The sequence below is a fragment of the Coccidioides posadasii genome, chromosome 1, assembly GCF_018416015.2.
Source record: "Coccidioides posadasii str. Silveira chromosome 1, complete sequence".
Taxonomy (NCBI): Eukaryota; Fungi; Ascomycota; class Eurotiomycetes; order Onygenales; family Onygenaceae; genus Coccidioides; species Coccidioides posadasii.
This window is the reverse complement of record NC_089407.1, coordinates 769,362-785,551: the sequence shown is the minus strand read 5'-3', so window position 1 is coordinate 785,551 and position 16,190 is coordinate 769,362. Positions and strand designations below refer to the sequence as shown.

Genomic DNA, 16,190 nt, shown 5'->3' with positions numbered 1-16,190 from the left:
AGGTAAAAACAAAACAAAGGCTACAAACGCGATGGAGAGGGACGAAGAAAAGAAAATGTGAAAGCTCAAGGGCCTTTTTATAGTGGCACGTGCCCTGGAGAGGAACACTTAAAGCTAAGCGAGGTGCTCTGTTGTGATATCGCTTTGGCATATATCGAGGAGTCTCTATGCTTCAGATCTGCTGAGGCGGAATTTGGCCGCTGTGGTTCAGTATTAACAATGGGTTTGCTTAAAATGTGCACCCTGATCGCTGCACTACGGATGCGGCCTGTTATCTAACTGTAAGCTTTGAGCTTGATACCACACCTTGTTTCTTTATTTGGTCTCTACAGATGCCTACAGTTGCTTTCAGCAAAGGAGGGTGGGTGCTGGAGCAATTTATTGGGGGAGAAGCCCATGATGTACTCTTCCTAATCACTTTTTCCCATCAGGAATATAGCAATTACAAGAGTTATTGCCCGGTTGAAAGTGTGGATTGACTTCCGGCCTTCACAATACTTTCAGCGAGCAGCGGTGCTAATATCAGTTTGTGATCGTTAGAACCTTTAGCTCAATGCTTGAAATATTGAGATTTTGAAAGCAAATATTGACAGGTACTAAGAGCAACTGGCTGGCTTCAGATCTAGCTAACCATGTATTGCTGCAACACTGACCTGGATTTGGTTCTTCCATATGTGCCCCTGAGCTTAGAAGATTGGTATCAAAGACAATGTTGTATACTCTCATACATATACTGAGAATATCAACTGTCGTTGTCAAGTAGCAACCGCAGAATGAGATTATATTATTATGCTTCAGATTAAGGGATAAGCATCTTCGTCATAACCCACGTCAACATCAGCAAACAACAATCACATGTCTCGAAAGCAGCCATATTAATAAGAAAAAAGGGGGCAAGAGAACAAAAATCAGTTCTCCAAAAAAAAAAAAAAAAAAAATGAATCCCTAATACATTCGAAAGTTCCCCATTTCTCCGTTCCATTCCCAATCCATATCCCCAAGCAAACTACAGAGCACACAGCAAAGGAGGCAAGCAAGCAGAAAGTCAAGGCATATCATGAATAGAACATCATAGAAAGAAAACATCACGAAATAACAAGGTAAAATAAAGATCACGCGGACGGAACAGGAAAACCCAGTCATTAGAGCATGGGTAAAGCAGCTTGGCATTAAATTCATCTTGTCAATAATGAGTCGAACGGGATGAAGGGAAGGGCACGGAGAAATATGAACACGGATTCCAGAGAGAGCCCCAGGCGCAGTGATCATGCTGAGAGGAGATTGAAAAGAAATGTCGAATTCAAATACTCTAATGCAAGGATCAAAGACACACGCTGGTTCAAGTGATTGGATCTTATGATGAAGCTCTGTGCAAATGTGAAAGCGATTGGAGGGGTTAATTTAGGTGTAGCTTCGCATGGCATCCATGTATCCGGTTCCGCCCTTGAGATCCTGTTCAAAGGTCTCAGCCACGTCTAGAACACGGTTGATATGCTCCATGGACAAAGCAGTCTGTTCGTTAAGGGCAAGAGCCTGCGCAGTTCGAACGGAGTTCTTAATCTGGAAAGTTGAAGCCATGGTTAGTTTCGGTAAATCACTAATCTGATAAGAGGCAAAATATCTACCTGTCGGCCGTTTAGGGCATGCCTGGCAAGAGTATCATAGTCCTTGTCCGTAAACTTAACCACCTCAAGGCCCTCCTTCGTGCGAACCTTATCAAGGAACATCTTCCAGACAGCACGCTTAGCTTTGGCCGTCAGGTCACCATAGCGCAAAGCAACGTGAATACGCGACTGGAATGCATCGTCGAATGTCTCCACACGGTTAGTAGTGAGGAACAGGATGCCTTGGAAGTATTCAAGTAATCGCAAGAAAATGCTAACTAGAGCATTCCGGTGGATATCTTGGATCGTACGCTTCTCCAAAAATACGTCCGCTTCATCCAGGAGAAGAACCGCACCCCAGGAGTGGGCAATGTCAAGGATCTTGTTCAGCTCGCCCTCGAGAGTGCGCGAATCGGTCCCAAGCTCACCAGCGCTCACCATGTAAAGTGGACGCTTAAGTAATTCTGCGATGCCTTCTGCAGTGAGAGTCTTTCCAGTACCAGGAGGACCGTGCAAAACAGCAACAAGACCCTTTCCTTTTCCTTGGATAACATCTTCGATATTTTCCGCTGCATGGAAAGTGTGAGACTCCACAAGAGCCTTAACAATTGACTTTTGATTCCCTGGAAGCACTAGAGAATCGAAGGCGCCGGAGTTCCATTCAATTTCTCTAATTCCAGAGATAGTGAATTCCAGCCAGAGCTTCTCGCTGAAAGCAAATCCCAAAACGACGGGACTTGCAATCAAAAGCTCCTCTTCGGTAAAATCAATGTCGCCGTTCCCGGAAGCACCGTCTTTGATCTTGTCAATATCTTCCTTCATAATCTCATTGCCGTTTTCATCGATCTCGACTTCAACCAGATGAGGTTTGCCCTCTTTATCGTGAACAACCTTGAGTTTAGTTCGAGGGGTATCATCGCGATTTAACCGTTCCGACTCTGATGAGGAACCAAGACAGCAGCAGCCATCGTCATCGCTGTCGCTACTTGACCCCTCTGGAAGATCTGAATCCTTCGGCTTAACGGTGCTAATAGGGTAGTTCGGATTGATTCGGCGATGTAGCGCAGGATCCACCATCACACGCCCATTGATGTTTACTTTAATGATCGAACGACGCTTCTTGAAAAAAGCCATGCCTTGATGGAAGCGATAGTTCATTCCCTGAAGAGAGACAAATTTCTTGCCGCGCTCGACGAGTTTGGACTTTAGCCCTTCAGCATCCCGATGGTACTGGATAGGATAGCACGCAAGGCTAGTGATCTTTCGAGGGCCCTTAAAGAAATCGACTTCGCTAGTCATAGTACCCATGCCAAACGATTTACCGTCGTACTCCAAATATCGTCCTTCAATGGAGTACCATTGGCCCTTCATGAACGAACTCTCTTTGCTGGCATATTCTAGCTTAAACGCGCGGGGTTCGTCGACAGCTCCATAAGTAGGAGTATAAACAACGGTATTCGGCTTGAATAGAGCCCAGAGGAGATCAAAAGTAATGGTGTTGTTCTCCAGTAGCGGATACAATGTTTTCTTCGTTTCTGCATAATCCTTGTCGAGGTACTTCACCAGAACCTTTAGGTGTGCCGCCTTCAACTCTGTTTGCCTTCTAACCTTCTTCTTATCTGCTGTTTTTGCGGATGCTTTGAGCTCCTTTACGTATGCACGGCACTCTTCTAGATAGAGGAAGAGCATGTTGGGGTCAACAGCCGGGGTGTCTTGAACGAGACTGACGCTCTTAACACCATCCATGACATGGGCCAACGCATCTCGGAGAGCTTTACTCTTAATGTCAACAAGTGTTTCGAGATATTTGTTATCCCAGTCAAACCGACGGCGCACAGTGAAGATGTACTGGTCCCATTCATTTGCATCCGGATCCTTGACTGTCTCTGTCAATTTGTAATTGTGGAGGGTGTTATCCCATACTAGTCAATCACACGTTAGCACGATAAAACATGTAGGACCAATGGAGACAAACTCACATTGATCAATTCGCTTATATGCAACTTTGGATGCACGCTTCTGCTTCTTTGACTTGGATGCCTTCTGCAGAGCCCGTTGTTGCTGCTGTAACAATGCTGCCTGCTGAGCTGTTTGCTCGGCGAGAAGCTTGTTATCCACATAACCAGTCTGTCTCAGCTTGCGACGCGGACGCATTCCACCCCGAAACTGGAGACCACCTCTTCCCCGTTGAGCACCACGGCTGTGTGTTTCAGGTTCGTCTACCTCTCCACCATCTTCTGTCTCTTCTTCTTGAAGCTTCTTGGCTTTTCTGGCCTTCTTCTTCGCCCGTGCCTTGGATTTCTTAGACTTTTCATCTTCGGAAGAGACATCTTCATCGCTATCACTGTCGTCTTCGGAAGACGAAGTCTCTATTTTTCTAGCTTTCTTTTTCGATTTCAATTTTTTGGAGCGCTCCTTGGCCCTCTTCTTCTTCTTCTTTCTTTTCGACTTTTTGTGGGAATCATAATCAGAAGAATCGTCAGAATCCGATTCGGAAGTATCAGAGGAAGAGGAAGAGCTAGAAGCTTCGGAGGATGAATCGTCGTCACTCTCACTCTCAGAGGAGGATGAATCCGCGGCTTTCTTCTTCATTTTCGACTTTTCTGACTTGATCTCATGAACAACTCCGTGTTTCTTGCAGAGCGGCTTCTTCGAATCGTTGTCTGCGGTGGACAAGGAAGCTGGGGTTGCGTCTGTTTTTGGGGTCATAGTTTCGGCGCCCGCTTCCTGCTTCTTCTCTAGTCCGTCGGCATTGGCCGCGGGGGAGCTTGCATTTTCGTCTGGCATGTTTGGCTGACTTAAATGGCCGTTAACCTCGCCGTTTGGCTGGGAAGAAGGAGCTGAAGAAACTGTTGACGGAGTCAAGACAGGGTCAGGACCCGAATCGCGGCTCTCACCCGCAGAACTATTCTTGTTTGACTCAGGTTCGTCGAAGGAAGACAGAGACGGGTCAGGATGAGGATTCGGCATCTATGGGAGCAAGGGAGTATCGGTGAGAAAGGAGCTCGTTTACAGTAGCATGGCAAACAAAATGGTAGGAACAGTGTCACGCAACAAATAACATTGGATTTCTAATTGACCCATGAACCAATTCAACTGAAGCCAAAGGACATTGAAAGAGAGAGGAACAGGAGCAAAAAACCTTGGGGAATGGGACACGCGGATGTGCCTTAAATAGACACAGAGGAGCCCTTGCTCGGCAAAGATCAGATGATAGACAAACTTCATGCAGCACTTACCACTGTTAGTCAAATCAAACGAACCGCCGAGAGATGACTAGCAGGCCCCAGCAGGCAGAATGGTGATATGAGAACAATGGAACAACAGCGAAGGAACGTGACTGTCAAGCAAGGGACAGAAGGAGACTAGTTAGGGATGCTGAGTGCGGCTCGGCGTCCTGTTTTGTGTTTGTTGGAGTGAGAAAGTGAAGCTGAACTGTTCGAGGTCCAGAAGCCAATTGTTGCCTGGCATGACCCTGCTGGGTGGAGAAGCCCGGACCAGGGTTGAAGCCGGCTCTCCTGCTGTGAAGCTTCCCTTGAAGGGCGGTCAGCAACTCAAATCGCAACCTTGTTTTTTGGTCTTATTTACGTTTTCTGTCTCTCTCTCTCTCTCTTTTTTGCTTCAACTTTTTGACGGCAGATGTTGTTGCTGAGGCTGGGCGGTCTCATCTCCTTTATATACGACAAGCAGAAAGAGATTTCATCATCTACCTAACCAGTTGTACTCATCTCTACTGGTGGGAAAAGGATCAAACAGCTCTTGACACATCACTCAAATCCCAGTCAGTTATGAGTGAAGTTAAACCCGACCACCACTCCAGAGTGCCCGCCCAGCAGCTAAGAAATATTTTTTGTTCGCCATGCAGCTTGAAAGGCTCATTTGCACTGCAGATTGATGCTGTGCCTTACAGTAGGCTGCTCCCTGCGCAGGCTTCAATCGTCACCTTTCGCTCTGTTTCTTCGAGTGACTTCCTCGCAATGTAGCTAGTACCAAACGTGACCCCCCCGGTGGCCCAGAGACGCGGGCCGAGAAAAGCTCGTTCGCTGGCTGCAGACCCATCCGGCCACTCAGCCTCTCCACTCTTGATATGGGGGAAAGTGGGCCGGGGCAAAGTATCCGGTACTTGGCGTCCAGGTCACCCATAACCCTTGTGGGCTGTCAGCCTGCCAGCCAGCTGTTGAGCAGGCAAACTCCATCTCAGCCACCGGGCTGTGCCTTGCTGTCCAATCACCCCCTTCAGGCCTAACATCCAGAACTTCGACGGCATAAGAATGCTATCTCAGCAGCAGAGATGGAGGGAACAAGGATGGGGTATCTAACCCAACGGCCTGGCACAATTCACGAAATATTGTTGAGAATCTAACTACGCGGTATAACAGACTTTTTTTTCGCTTCACTCTTTGCTGATGATGGTCCAGATCCCCGGAATTAATGCAGTGGCTACCGGATAAACGATCCAAGCAACAGTATCCCGTGCAATATGGTATTCACAGTGCGAGGCGGTTACACTGCGGGAAAGAAGCCAAATCATCAAGCCATTTCCTCCTTGACGCATCCTGCACCTTATTTTGTCGGATTGTGGATGCTCGCCTCGGTGTCGTTCCTCGAATCGGCCACACATGCTGTGCAACCACACAAAAGGTCATTGCTCATCGTCATCTGCAGAAGCATTAACGCCACAAATGCGGAATGTTCTGTAGAATTTTCTCCCCTATTTCGACGGATTGGTCTAGTCGGTGCAGATACCCGGCACAATATTATGCGCCTCACGTCTACAGAGTAGTATAATCCGTACTATGTAATCCTCCAGATAGCCTAGTTATGCTATACATGGCTGTTTCTCTTTCTATAAAGTCTATTTTAAATGACCAGCCAAATTTCAATATTGAGCTTGATATCCGAACAATATTCCAAATCCGCTTCGTTGCCACTCAATGGGAATATTAACGGATTGAGCCGAGAATCTTTGGTTTTTCCTGAAACTTTGCCTCATGCATCTTTATCCTGCTCGGATTGGGCCATGCATTGCCGACCAGCGTACAGAGCAACGTTGTGCATCTTTTAAAAACTCAGCTTTTTGTGTGACCACAGGCCTATCACAGCTGCGATAACACGATGCCGAGAGCCAGCATCGACGACCATCTCCTCAGGCCAGCGCTGCGTTCGGTAGTACGCAGCGTCCACTCAACTGCGTAAAGGGGCCAAGTCCGGTTCGGGGTGCCATGAGGGATTAACTATGAAGCAGTCAAGACGAAAATTCGGGCGCTGAACAAATGGCTTGAGAGTTTTCCAGCGGTTAAGTTGACCATCCTCATCACGCCCACTTGGCTATATCATGGCAATAGAAAATGCATGATTGATGGAGTCGAAACTCCCTGCAAAAATGTATTTTTTTTTTCATGCGAGTCCGCAAATAGAAACAGAATGAATAGATCTCCCTTCTAATATACACGCTGAAGCCATATACCAAGAAAAGAAAAAAGTAAACTCGACTAGAACAGTCAACTAGCTGAAATTAGGGGGTAATCTCATCGTTGGAGCAAAACAAAACCGAAGAAAAAGTAAAAAAGAGCAAAACCCATCCGCCAGAAAATGAGAGAGCCAAAGCGAGCGAGGTGCTAAAAGAGGACGGTGGCAAAGAAGCAATTAGCCTTTTATAGATCGACCTCTGCTGCGTCTGTGGCCATTCCCAAAATAACTATGCGACACCGAGCCGCGCGGACTCATGGGCGCCTCCACTGGTGACACGGGCCTCATTCCAAGTCGACATTCGCCAACTCGCCGAAAAAGAGACTGGAGAGCGAGGCGAACTTCGCTGTTGAGATCGCGGGAGAGTAATTCCACTCCGAGAGGATAAAAGGTTTCAACGTGCTTGTCGAAAGTCTCGCGTGGAAAGCCTGTGTAGCCTTCTACCACATCGACTACAACAGGTCGCCAGGCGGCAATGTTGCGCTGCTGGGTCTCTTCATCTAATTTGACATAGCCGCGGATGATGTCCGCACAAAGCCTAACGCTGTGGATTAGTCCTACTATCGCCTAAAGCAATCGCGCATTCACAGCTTACGGTATAAGAGCTTCTTCAGTTTCCCCTCGACTACTTTTTCTCTCATCGCCCTCATCATGGTACATCCGGAAAAGGATGTTCACATATGTCGCAGCGCTCCCGCTTTCTTGTTTCAGGAGGTTAGGCGGCTGCTTCATGAATCCTTGCTTCCAAAGAGCGACCCTGAGATCCTTGGCTTCGTTGAATTTCTTCGCAAATTGATAGCTCTTCTTCAGAAGTGCCATTAGACGTAACAGTTCATGGCTTGGAATTTGTTCGTACACTGCATCATTTGAAAACAATTCATTAACTGTCTCGATCATCAGCAGCTGGAGAACGCAATTAGTTATAATGCGGTTGAAAAATTTTCGACGTGAAGCACTAATGGCTAGGGGAGCCTGTTGCTGCTCGGTGGGTGATGCATGATCTTCAAGCTGAGCAGAATGTTGGGGGCTTTTGGCTTCTTCCGCTTCGGTCGCTGTAGCCGGTCGTTGGTCGCCATTGATGGATGTCTCATCTCCCACGGCGATTTGCTCATTTGAAATTTCGTTCACCGATGCTGAATCGTCGGCTACTTTTGAGGATTCCGAACTCTTCGCAGGATTAGGAATAACAGCTGTAAAGAGTTCATAAGCAGTGGTCTTTTCAAACAGCTCCACAAAAGCTCCGACGATTTTGTCCCAGTGCGTAGCCTGAAATTTCTGTACATTTTGCAAAATCAACTGCTGGAGACAATTGCTGCCGATTCTAGCAATCGTGTCGTTCTCTTGACATATGCAGAGAGTTAGCAGCCCTAAGAAACGATCCAACATATACTCCAAAGCATCAAAGTAGTGCGTGAACAACGTGATCATATGTCGTAAGGCTTGGATCATGGTTGTCGAGAGCCAAACAGAAAGCTCTTCGTGATTTGGTACTTTTGACATCTCTGACTTTGACTGTAACACCACAAATATAGGATACAACAGCTGTCGCCAAAGAACATCCCAGAATTCTGTTGGGAAGTCGCCACCATACCGGATAAGGATTTCGAAGAGGTAAGTCAACGCCCTATAGCATGGTTAGCTTCCCTATTTACACGAAGTTCTCAAACTTTCATCCTTACCTAGATCGCACTTCAAGGTCATCCCCAGTCATGAGGACGTCTTGGAATGCTATTAGAACAGGATACCAGAACTGTTCTTCCGCTGACTGTCTGCTCGTCTGTGGCGTCAGTGGAACGACGGTGTCGCTTGGAGCACTGGATGTAGAGGAACGGTGATGAGAAAGAGGGCATTCGGGGGTTTTAAGCATCTTGGGAACTGTTGACTTGAGAGTTTCAATTGCCTGCAAGGACTTTTTCTGAAACTTCAAGTTCTTCGAGAATTCTGTCAAGCAAACTACCAAGTCCGGGAAAGCGCCCTGAGTGATGATGACTCCAAAACGCGTGTTGTATATTTGAGAGACGTGCTCGAAAGCCATGTTTACGATTCCCTCTGATAAGATGATTAGGCAATGCTATGCGAGGGGGGACTTTTCTTGCTCACCGTACGGCTCTCTTGCAGCCACAGAGAAAACACCAAACATAGTTTTCCATCCAGATCTAATATTGTTCCCTCTAGCCTGTATCATCTGGATCAAGCATCGCAGAACCATGTCTTTGACAGTCACAACGGTGCTGTTGGCCATCACATGCTCAAAAGGCTTCAAAAAGTCTTTTTGGAACTTGAAGCCGGGCAGCTCCTCAATTTCTAGAAATCTCATGGATAGCTGTCGAAGGGAATCCAAGGCGAAAAAGACAACCGCTGTGTTAGCATGGCAGCCGACGTGGTTGAAATGTTCGCCAAGGACTTCCCAGATTCTGTTCCATTCGATCCTGACTCGTGTCATATTATAATAGCTGATCTCCACTAGCTTTTGAAGACTGTATGTCCGCGGAGACTCACTTTGACCGGAAGACTGTATCTCTTGCCAGCTGACATTGCTTAGAGCCCAGACGAAATCCACAATCGCATCTTGAGACAAGTTCGCGGTGTTAGTAAATATTCTATCTACTCCCCTGACCATTTCAGTCGACCGGCTCTCCATGGCGATGTCTGGTCTAAACTGGGTCGAGCCGTTGATTGATCGTGGCCTTGGTCTCCGGGGAACCTGCAACGATTTGCGAGTGCGCGAACTATCCGATGGAGGCACTACCCGAGCAACGGACATGTCTGGAAGAGCCCCCTCGTCTACCCCATCAGTAAGTAGTTGAAACCGATCAAGTTGGCTGATGCACGTTAGGATTTCTCTCCAAGAGCTTTTTAGATGATTTCCTTCACTAATCGCGACGTCAAGTAGCACTTTGAGAGCTTCCAGGTTCTTTGCCATCATTTCTCGAAGATTCCCAAGATTGGTAAACTTCGCAAGAGCAGTTACAAACGCAACTCGTGGAGTCTCTAAATCAAAGGCACATGATACACGAATGGCGAGCCTAATACCCTCCATACACTGCCGAATAGTGTCTAGGTTTTGGGTATCCTGCACTTGAGCCGAGAGACCAGACAAAAACGACATCCAGGTCACATTGAACATAGAGCCAACATGGCGTACGGAGGTAGCCGGGATAAATCTGGAGAGTGCTTCCTTCATGGCAGACTTCCTCTGGGCCCGGATTAAACTTCGATAAAGCTGTTCCGTCTTGTTGGCTATCTCTTCTGAGGCCTGAGCGTACTTTTCGCCTTGGATATCCCTACCGACCGTGGCTAAAACTTGTCCGGCTCTAGAGGCGAGCCCCGGAGCCGGAATGGGCTGGCCAAGGTTTGCTGCATGCTCTCGCTCACTGTATAGAACAATCTCGTTATTAGCAATTTCATCATAGATACCTCCAAGGTATTCCTGGGGAACATCTTGCAGGTCCCTATTATTTCGGATAAAATCTTCCTTGGTCATTTTGCGCTTCAATTTAGAACTGTGAAGGTCGGTATTAAGCATGATTACAGAGTATGCAAGAACGTAGGGATCGTCGGCCGTAGCGAAAGACTTCGGATTCCCTGTAAGATACCGCTCGGCAAATTTTAGCATAAAGCGATCGATCTTTTGGGATTCCCCTGGAAGCCGAAAGCTTTGTAAGAACTCGCGGAGCGCATCAACAAAGCCACGATCGCCAAAATCCATCAAATCGACAAATGCATGCATTATTGCAATGTTTTCCGCATCCCCCTCACCAAGAAATTCGCCAACAGCAGCTTTATCCAATCGTTCATTTCGAAGCAGAAAACTGGCAATATCAGAAGGTGAATCCGACCGAATAAAGCCTTCGGAGAGAAAAAGCTTCATTCCTCTCTTTGGCTTAAAATTGAACTGCCGAATCGCATTTGTTAATGCAATCTTCTGCTGCTTGGCTTTTTCAATTTCGTTGGGATCGTCTTCTGCAACGGGAGTCGATTGGCCAGTCAAAGGTTCCCCAGAATCTACTCTTGGTGAGGCGGTCGATAATGTCGGTGCTGCTGTGTCAAGAGATTCCCTAGACATCGCCAAGGAGTTTCGTGAAAATGGTTCGCGGGGTAAAGATTTTGAAGAATTCGTGTCCTGTGAAGACCATGTGTCCAAAGATCGCAAAATTTCTACAAGGCATTCCAAAGCCCTTTGTTTCATAGCATATTCAGGTGGTATATTTTGAGAGCTTGTAGGTGCGATATTATCGATTTTTGCTGTTGACAAGGACGGAGGTAGTGTTCCCGGCTGGTGCCAGTCATGGGCAGAAGTCGGGGTATTCGCACGGTGTTCTTGATATTGCTGCTGTTGCTGTACAGTTACTGCCACAGGCATGCTCGATATTCTCGACAATTGTTCGATGATGCTATAAATAAGTCAATACTAAATAAACCATGCCAGCGCAGGCTCACGTACCCTTGAAACGTGTTCTCTAAAGCCATACGATCACAATCATAGTTTAAGTATAGTTCGACGAGAGCGCGAGGATCCGTGGATAACCTTCCAAGGATATCCATGAAATATTTTTTTTGGAACATCGGTGAATTGCGTTTCTCTAGGATGGCGAGGTATATCTCCTTGAAAAATACCTCCAATTCTTTCTGTTCTCATTATTAGATGATCACACTTGCATTCAGGAGCATTTTTGGGCTGACCTTTAACATGACCCGCATGTGTCTCAACATTAGCCAGAATATCTCACAGCAAACCTCGAATACCGGGGGTACAGAGCTGGCGCCATTTCTACTCAAACTCAAACAAAGGTGTGGCCTTATAGCCTGCAACAGTGTCATAGTGTCACCGGTGTTCGAGCTACTCTTAATGGTAGCAAGAGGAGATGTGAACACGGTAACATGGTTGCTGAGAAGATGTTGCATCAAATGCAGCGACAGTAACTTTGATCTCATGTTTTGCGACTTAAGATCTTGTTGTTGTTCATGGGATAGAATCTTATGGCTCAGTTTGCATAGTGCTCGGAAAACGAGGAATGCATCTTTCACGTAAATTTCGTCTTCGTCGTCTGTTGCCGGATCCAGGTCTTCACCTGGAACCGAACGGGACGCCTTCCGATTGGCCTTTGCCCGAGTTACCATCGTAGGCGCGTTATCATTTACCATCGCGTCATCTTTATTTGTCTCAAAGCTTTGTAAAGTCATCTTCTCTCTTGGCTCCTTCGCAACAGGGTGGTCAGAAACAACGGATTGCCCATCTTCAGGGGACTCATCCTGCTCATTTGAGGCATCATCGTTAGGCTGATCGAGTGACGCATCGGATTCAGAGCGGTTACGCTGGCTCTGGGCATCCCGGAGTCGTGCTTCTTTTAGATCTAGGCGGAGGCGTACACGATCATAAACGGTGCCAACCATTTGGGTAAGCGATCCTTGAGCAATATGCTGGTTCTGGCTGGACTTCGAATAAATAAAAATGTTATATATCTGCCTCACAGCTTTGAGTAAACCAGCACCATGAACAACAATCTTGTCGTTGAGCACTGCAGCGAGCAAGGATTTAATAATTTGCTGTTGTATTTCTGGCGGAGTGGCTTCATTTTCAAAACAGTCGCATATTGTCTCGATAGCACGTTCTATTAGTGGTGGTTGATTCTGCGATTCCGAGCTGGGTTCGCCCGGGGAGGAAGGGAATGCGAAGTAGGAATATGTGATGAGTTTGCCAATACAATCTAGAGCAGTAATTTGTAGGGGGATGCTAACGGTCTTGCTAGCCAACTCCAAAGGTCGAAAGATAATTTCAGGGTCAATGGGGTGCTGTTCAGACTGTTTGATGTTTCCCTGGGCTAAGCTCACGGCGTCGCCCAACTCCTTACTGCGTCGCGCTTCCTTTGAAGCTGCGATTGTGTCCAGGGCAGTGATAACAAATACTGCGGAGGTAAGCGGTGCCGATCGGTGCATGCCTTGAGTAGCAACGGTGGACCGCGAGTCCGATCGTTCCCTTGTTTCCGCTGGCAAAGGAATCGGGCTCGGGTGGGATTGATTTTCTTTATCAGCCTCCAGTGCCGTATTAGAGCTAGTGATCACTGGAATGCTCGGTCCCTCTTCACCAATGTTCTCTTGCGGAGCGGCGGGGTCCCCCGATTCTTTCCCGGTCCCTTGAACTGCATCATTGGTAGACTCTTGGGTATTCGAAGGCTCGTTCTGCGAAGGCACTTCTTGGGATGCGGATGTCGACAGTTCTGTAGTGTGAGGGACGGGATCAGTCTCATTTAGTTCCGCCATTGTTGCTTCGTTATTTGCGGGAGAGCCGGCGGGTTCATCGGAGAGGGACGTGCCGGTCACAACGTCGTGCTCGGGCACATCGCGCTGAGCCATTGGCGGCTAGACTCCAACCTTTATGGACCGTAGACACCGCTAAAGGGTCTGTCTGCATTGAAAGGCGACAAGTAGAGATGTGGGCGGCACACAGGATAAAAGACTTGACGGTCAACCATGCGTTCACCCTGACATCGATCTACCATTTCCCAGGAGCCTTTGATACCCATGACCAGAGAGTGGCATCTTTTGATACAGCGGCCGACGCGGCCCGACAGCGCAGCAAAATTCGCTAGCACGGACAGGGACTAGCTTATGTCCCATTAGTAAGCTGCCATGATTTGGTGGGAATCCACCCAGGCTGATCCGCCGAGACCAACCAATTCCGAGTTAATAGCTCAACAAAACGGTGTGTCAAGCTGGTCGAACTTCCTTTGTTCATACGTGGTTTGAATTTCTTGATAGGATCCCGGCGCGGACCTTGACGATCGCTTTTCATCCTTCCAAGCGATCTCATCCTCTCATTCTCCTATTTATTTCTTCTGCCATAATGGCTTCCGCTGCGGTGATGTCGCGATTCCCTTCTTGTCGTCTGCTTGTCTCCAGACCCGCTTCCACCCTACGAGAGTCGCGGAATGTGTACAGACTGCGCGATGCCGCACGGTAAGTAATTCTTGATGGTACCCCTAATGTTTCTTCTGCGAAAACGTTCACTGATACGTTGTTCCATCCAGGCCACAATTGCCTCTCTACGCTTCCCTTGCGAGATACTATGCCTCGAAATGTACGCCGTACCTCCCTGTCGTTAAATACAATCAAAACTGAACTAAATTCAAAACTGCGTGATTTAGCTTATCCTCCCCATACTATCATCAGCATGCCAGCATTGTCGCCCACAATGACCGCAGGTAACATCGGCGCATGGCAGAAAAAGGTCGGCGACACACTGTCACCAGGCGACGTCCTGGTCGAAATTGAAACAGACAAGGCACAAATGGACTTCGAGTTCCAAGAAGAAGGTGTTCTTGCGAAAATTTTGAAGGAAGCTGGAGAAAAGGATGTTTCTGTTGGGAATGTAAGTTTCCAAGGTCGATCCTCTTCTTGCCGTCCTTTCTGACCTTCAACACAGCCCATTGCCGTCATGGTTGAAGAAGGCACCGATATCGCCCAGTTCGAATCATTTTCCCTGGAAGATGCTGGCGGCGATAAGAAGCCATCTACTGATAAGACTCCAAAAGAGACTCCCGAGTCCTCAAAGGGACCTGAAGCCGAAGCCGAAGGCCAATCGCTCGCACAGGACGAGGCTAAGCCCGCCGCAGAAGAACCAGATATCACTGGGGAACGCCTTCAACCATCCATTGATAGAGAACCCTTGATCAGCCCGGCTGCCAAGGCCCTTGCTTTAGAACGTGGAGTGCCAATAAAGACCCTCAAGGGAACAGGCCCTGGAGGTCGAATCACCAAGGAAGATGTTGAAAAATACCAGCCCACCACGCCCGTCGGTGCTGCTGCAGGCCCAACCTACGAAGATATTCCTGCCTCATCAATGCGTAAGGTCATTGCTAGCCGCCTCACTCAATCCATGAAGGATAACCCCCATTACTTCGTCTCCTCAACTTTGTCCGTCACAAAACTCCTCAAACTTCGCCAAGCTCTAAACTCCAGTGCAGACGGCAAATACAAGCTCTCCGTTAATGACTTCCTCATCAAAGCATGTGCTCTCGCACTTCGCAAAGTCCCCGCTGTCAATTCAGCTTGGATTGAGCAGAATGGACAGGTTGTGATTCGCCAGCATAATACGGTTGATATTAGCGTTGCGGTCGCGACTCCTGTTGGGCTCATTACTCCCATCGTGAAAGGCGTGGAGGGACTTGGCCTGGAAAGCATTTCGCGTCAAGTTAAGGATCTCGGCAAGCGTGCCCGAGACAATAAGCTAAAACCTGAGGAGTTCAATGGTGGCACCTTCACCATCAGCAACATGGGTATGAATCCTGCGGTTGAAAGATTTACTGCTGTGATCAACCCTCCTCAAGCTGCTATACTTGCTGTCGGGACTACACGAAAGGTAGCCGTGCCTTTGGAGACGGAAGAGGGTACTGAGGTGCAGTGGGACGACCAGATTGTGGTCACTGGAAGCTTTGACCACAAGGTGGTCGATGGGGCAGTTGGGGCCGAGTTCATGCGAGAGTTGAAGAAAGTGGTCGAGAACCCTCTTGAACTTATGCTATGAAATGCTTTTACCCTTTCTCTGTTGTTCTTTTCCATTAGACTTTGGCCAGCGACATTGACCTTGACGCTGTGTTTTCCCCCATTTCTTTCTTCCATTTGTACTAAAAATGTATTACTGTATCCCACGACCGTTTTATTCCCTCTTTGTCTGTGCTAATTTCTCTCTCTATGTTCAGTGGAATATTTAAATACCAATTTGCAGGAATTGAGGTATTCCCCAGTTTCCTGTCATGGCTTCTGTGATTGCACCAACATCACAGGTCGCCGTTTTGCCATCTTGACAGCCGATCACCCTGTCACGTGGAATGAATCGTTACATGCCAATACAAGTTACGTAATTCTTGGCGGGACCCTCCTGTGGCTGAAGATCAGGTGGTTCCAGAGGCACCTATGACGTGATGCAGTGAGTTGGAAGCTTTCATGACGTCCCGGTATCACTATGTCTAGCCAGCGGGATTAAAAGGATGGGCTGGGTACATACCCACCGGGCTATGAAGAATCTCACTGTCCTTCATTTGAAAATCATTAGCAGGTGAATTTAGCAAATCTTTGTCACAAAAGTAAGGAATATCCGTTACGGCTTGATATAGATGC

The 16,190-nt window shown here is 47.6% G+C and overlaps 3 protein-coding genes across 3 annotated transcripts; 1 reads left to right on the top strand and 2 right to left on the bottom strand.

Annotated features, from left to right (window-relative positions):
- Positions 1–754: 754 nt before the first annotated feature.
- D8B26_000187 (uncharacterized protein) lies at positions 755–4,933 on the bottom strand. Its single transcript, XM_003067604.2, has 4 exons — positions 4,844–4,933; positions 3,584–4,574; positions 1,626–3,526; positions 755–1,560 (listed from the first exon to the last, which is right to left on the bottom strand). Exons 2-4 carry the CDS (start codon positions 4,572–4,574, stop codon positions 1,402–1,404), a joined length of 3,051 nt encoding a protein of 1,016 aa, XP_003067650.2. The 5' UTR covers positions 4,844–4,933; the 3' UTR covers positions 755–1,401.
- Positions 4,934–6,980: 2,047 nt separating this feature from the next.
- Positions 6,981–13,427, bottom strand: SEC7 (guanine nucleotide exchange protein for ADP-robosylation factor; the record flags this gene model as incomplete). Its single annotated transcript, XM_003067605.2, has 6 exons — positions 6,981–7,611; positions 7,669–8,697; positions 8,753–9,122; positions 9,174–11,467; positions 11,518–11,702; positions 11,757–13,427. 6 exons carry the CDS (start codon positions 13,425–13,427, stop codon positions 7,251–7,253), a joined length of 5,910 nt encoding a protein of 1,969 aa, XP_003067651.2. The 3' UTR covers positions 6,981–7,250.
- Positions 13,428–13,774: 347 nt separating this feature from the next.
- LAT1 (pyruvate dehydrogenase complex dihydrolipoamide acetyltransferase component (E2)) lies at positions 13,775–15,817 on the top strand. Its single transcript, XM_003067606.2, has 4 exons — positions 13,775–14,030; positions 14,102–14,151; positions 14,219–14,442; positions 14,497–15,817. The coding sequence occupies exons 1-4, from the start codon at positions 13,918–13,920 to the stop codon at positions 15,595–15,597; spliced, it is 1,488 nt and encodes a 495-aa protein (XP_003067652.1). The 5' UTR covers positions 13,775–13,917; the 3' UTR covers positions 15,598–15,817.
- The last annotated feature ends 373 nt before the right edge of the window (positions 15,818–16,190 follow it).

What these genes read in the sequence shown, in the direction of transcription:
- D8B26_000187 (XM_003067604.2), bottom strand. Translation starts at nt 4,574, where the DNA reads ATGCCGAATCCTCATCCTGACCCGTCTCTGTCTTCCTTCGACGAACCT. An exon ending in ATATAAGCGAATTGATCAAT is followed by an intron (nt 3,527 to 3,583) that starts GTGAGTTTGTCT and finishes GTGATTGACTAG; the next exon opens with TATGGGATAACACCCTCCAC. An exon ending in ATGCCCTAAACGGCCGACAG is followed by an intron (nt 1,561 to 1,625) that starts GTAGATATTTTG and finishes TCAACTTTCCAG; the next exon opens with ATTAAGAACTCCGTTCGAAC.
- LAT1 (XM_003067606.2), top strand. Translation starts at nt 13,918, where the DNA reads ATGGCTTCCGCTGCGGTGATGTCGCGATTCCCTTCTTGTCGTCTGCTT. An exon ending in AGACTGCGCGATGCCGCACG is followed by an intron (nt 14,031 to 14,101) that starts GTAAGTAATTCT and finishes TGTTCCATCCAG; the next exon opens with GCCACAATTGCCTCTCTACG. An exon ending in AGGATGTTTCTGTTGGGAAT is followed by an intron (nt 14,443 to 14,496) that starts GTAAGTTTCCAA and finishes CCTTCAACACAG; the next exon opens with CCCATTGCCGTCATGGTTGA.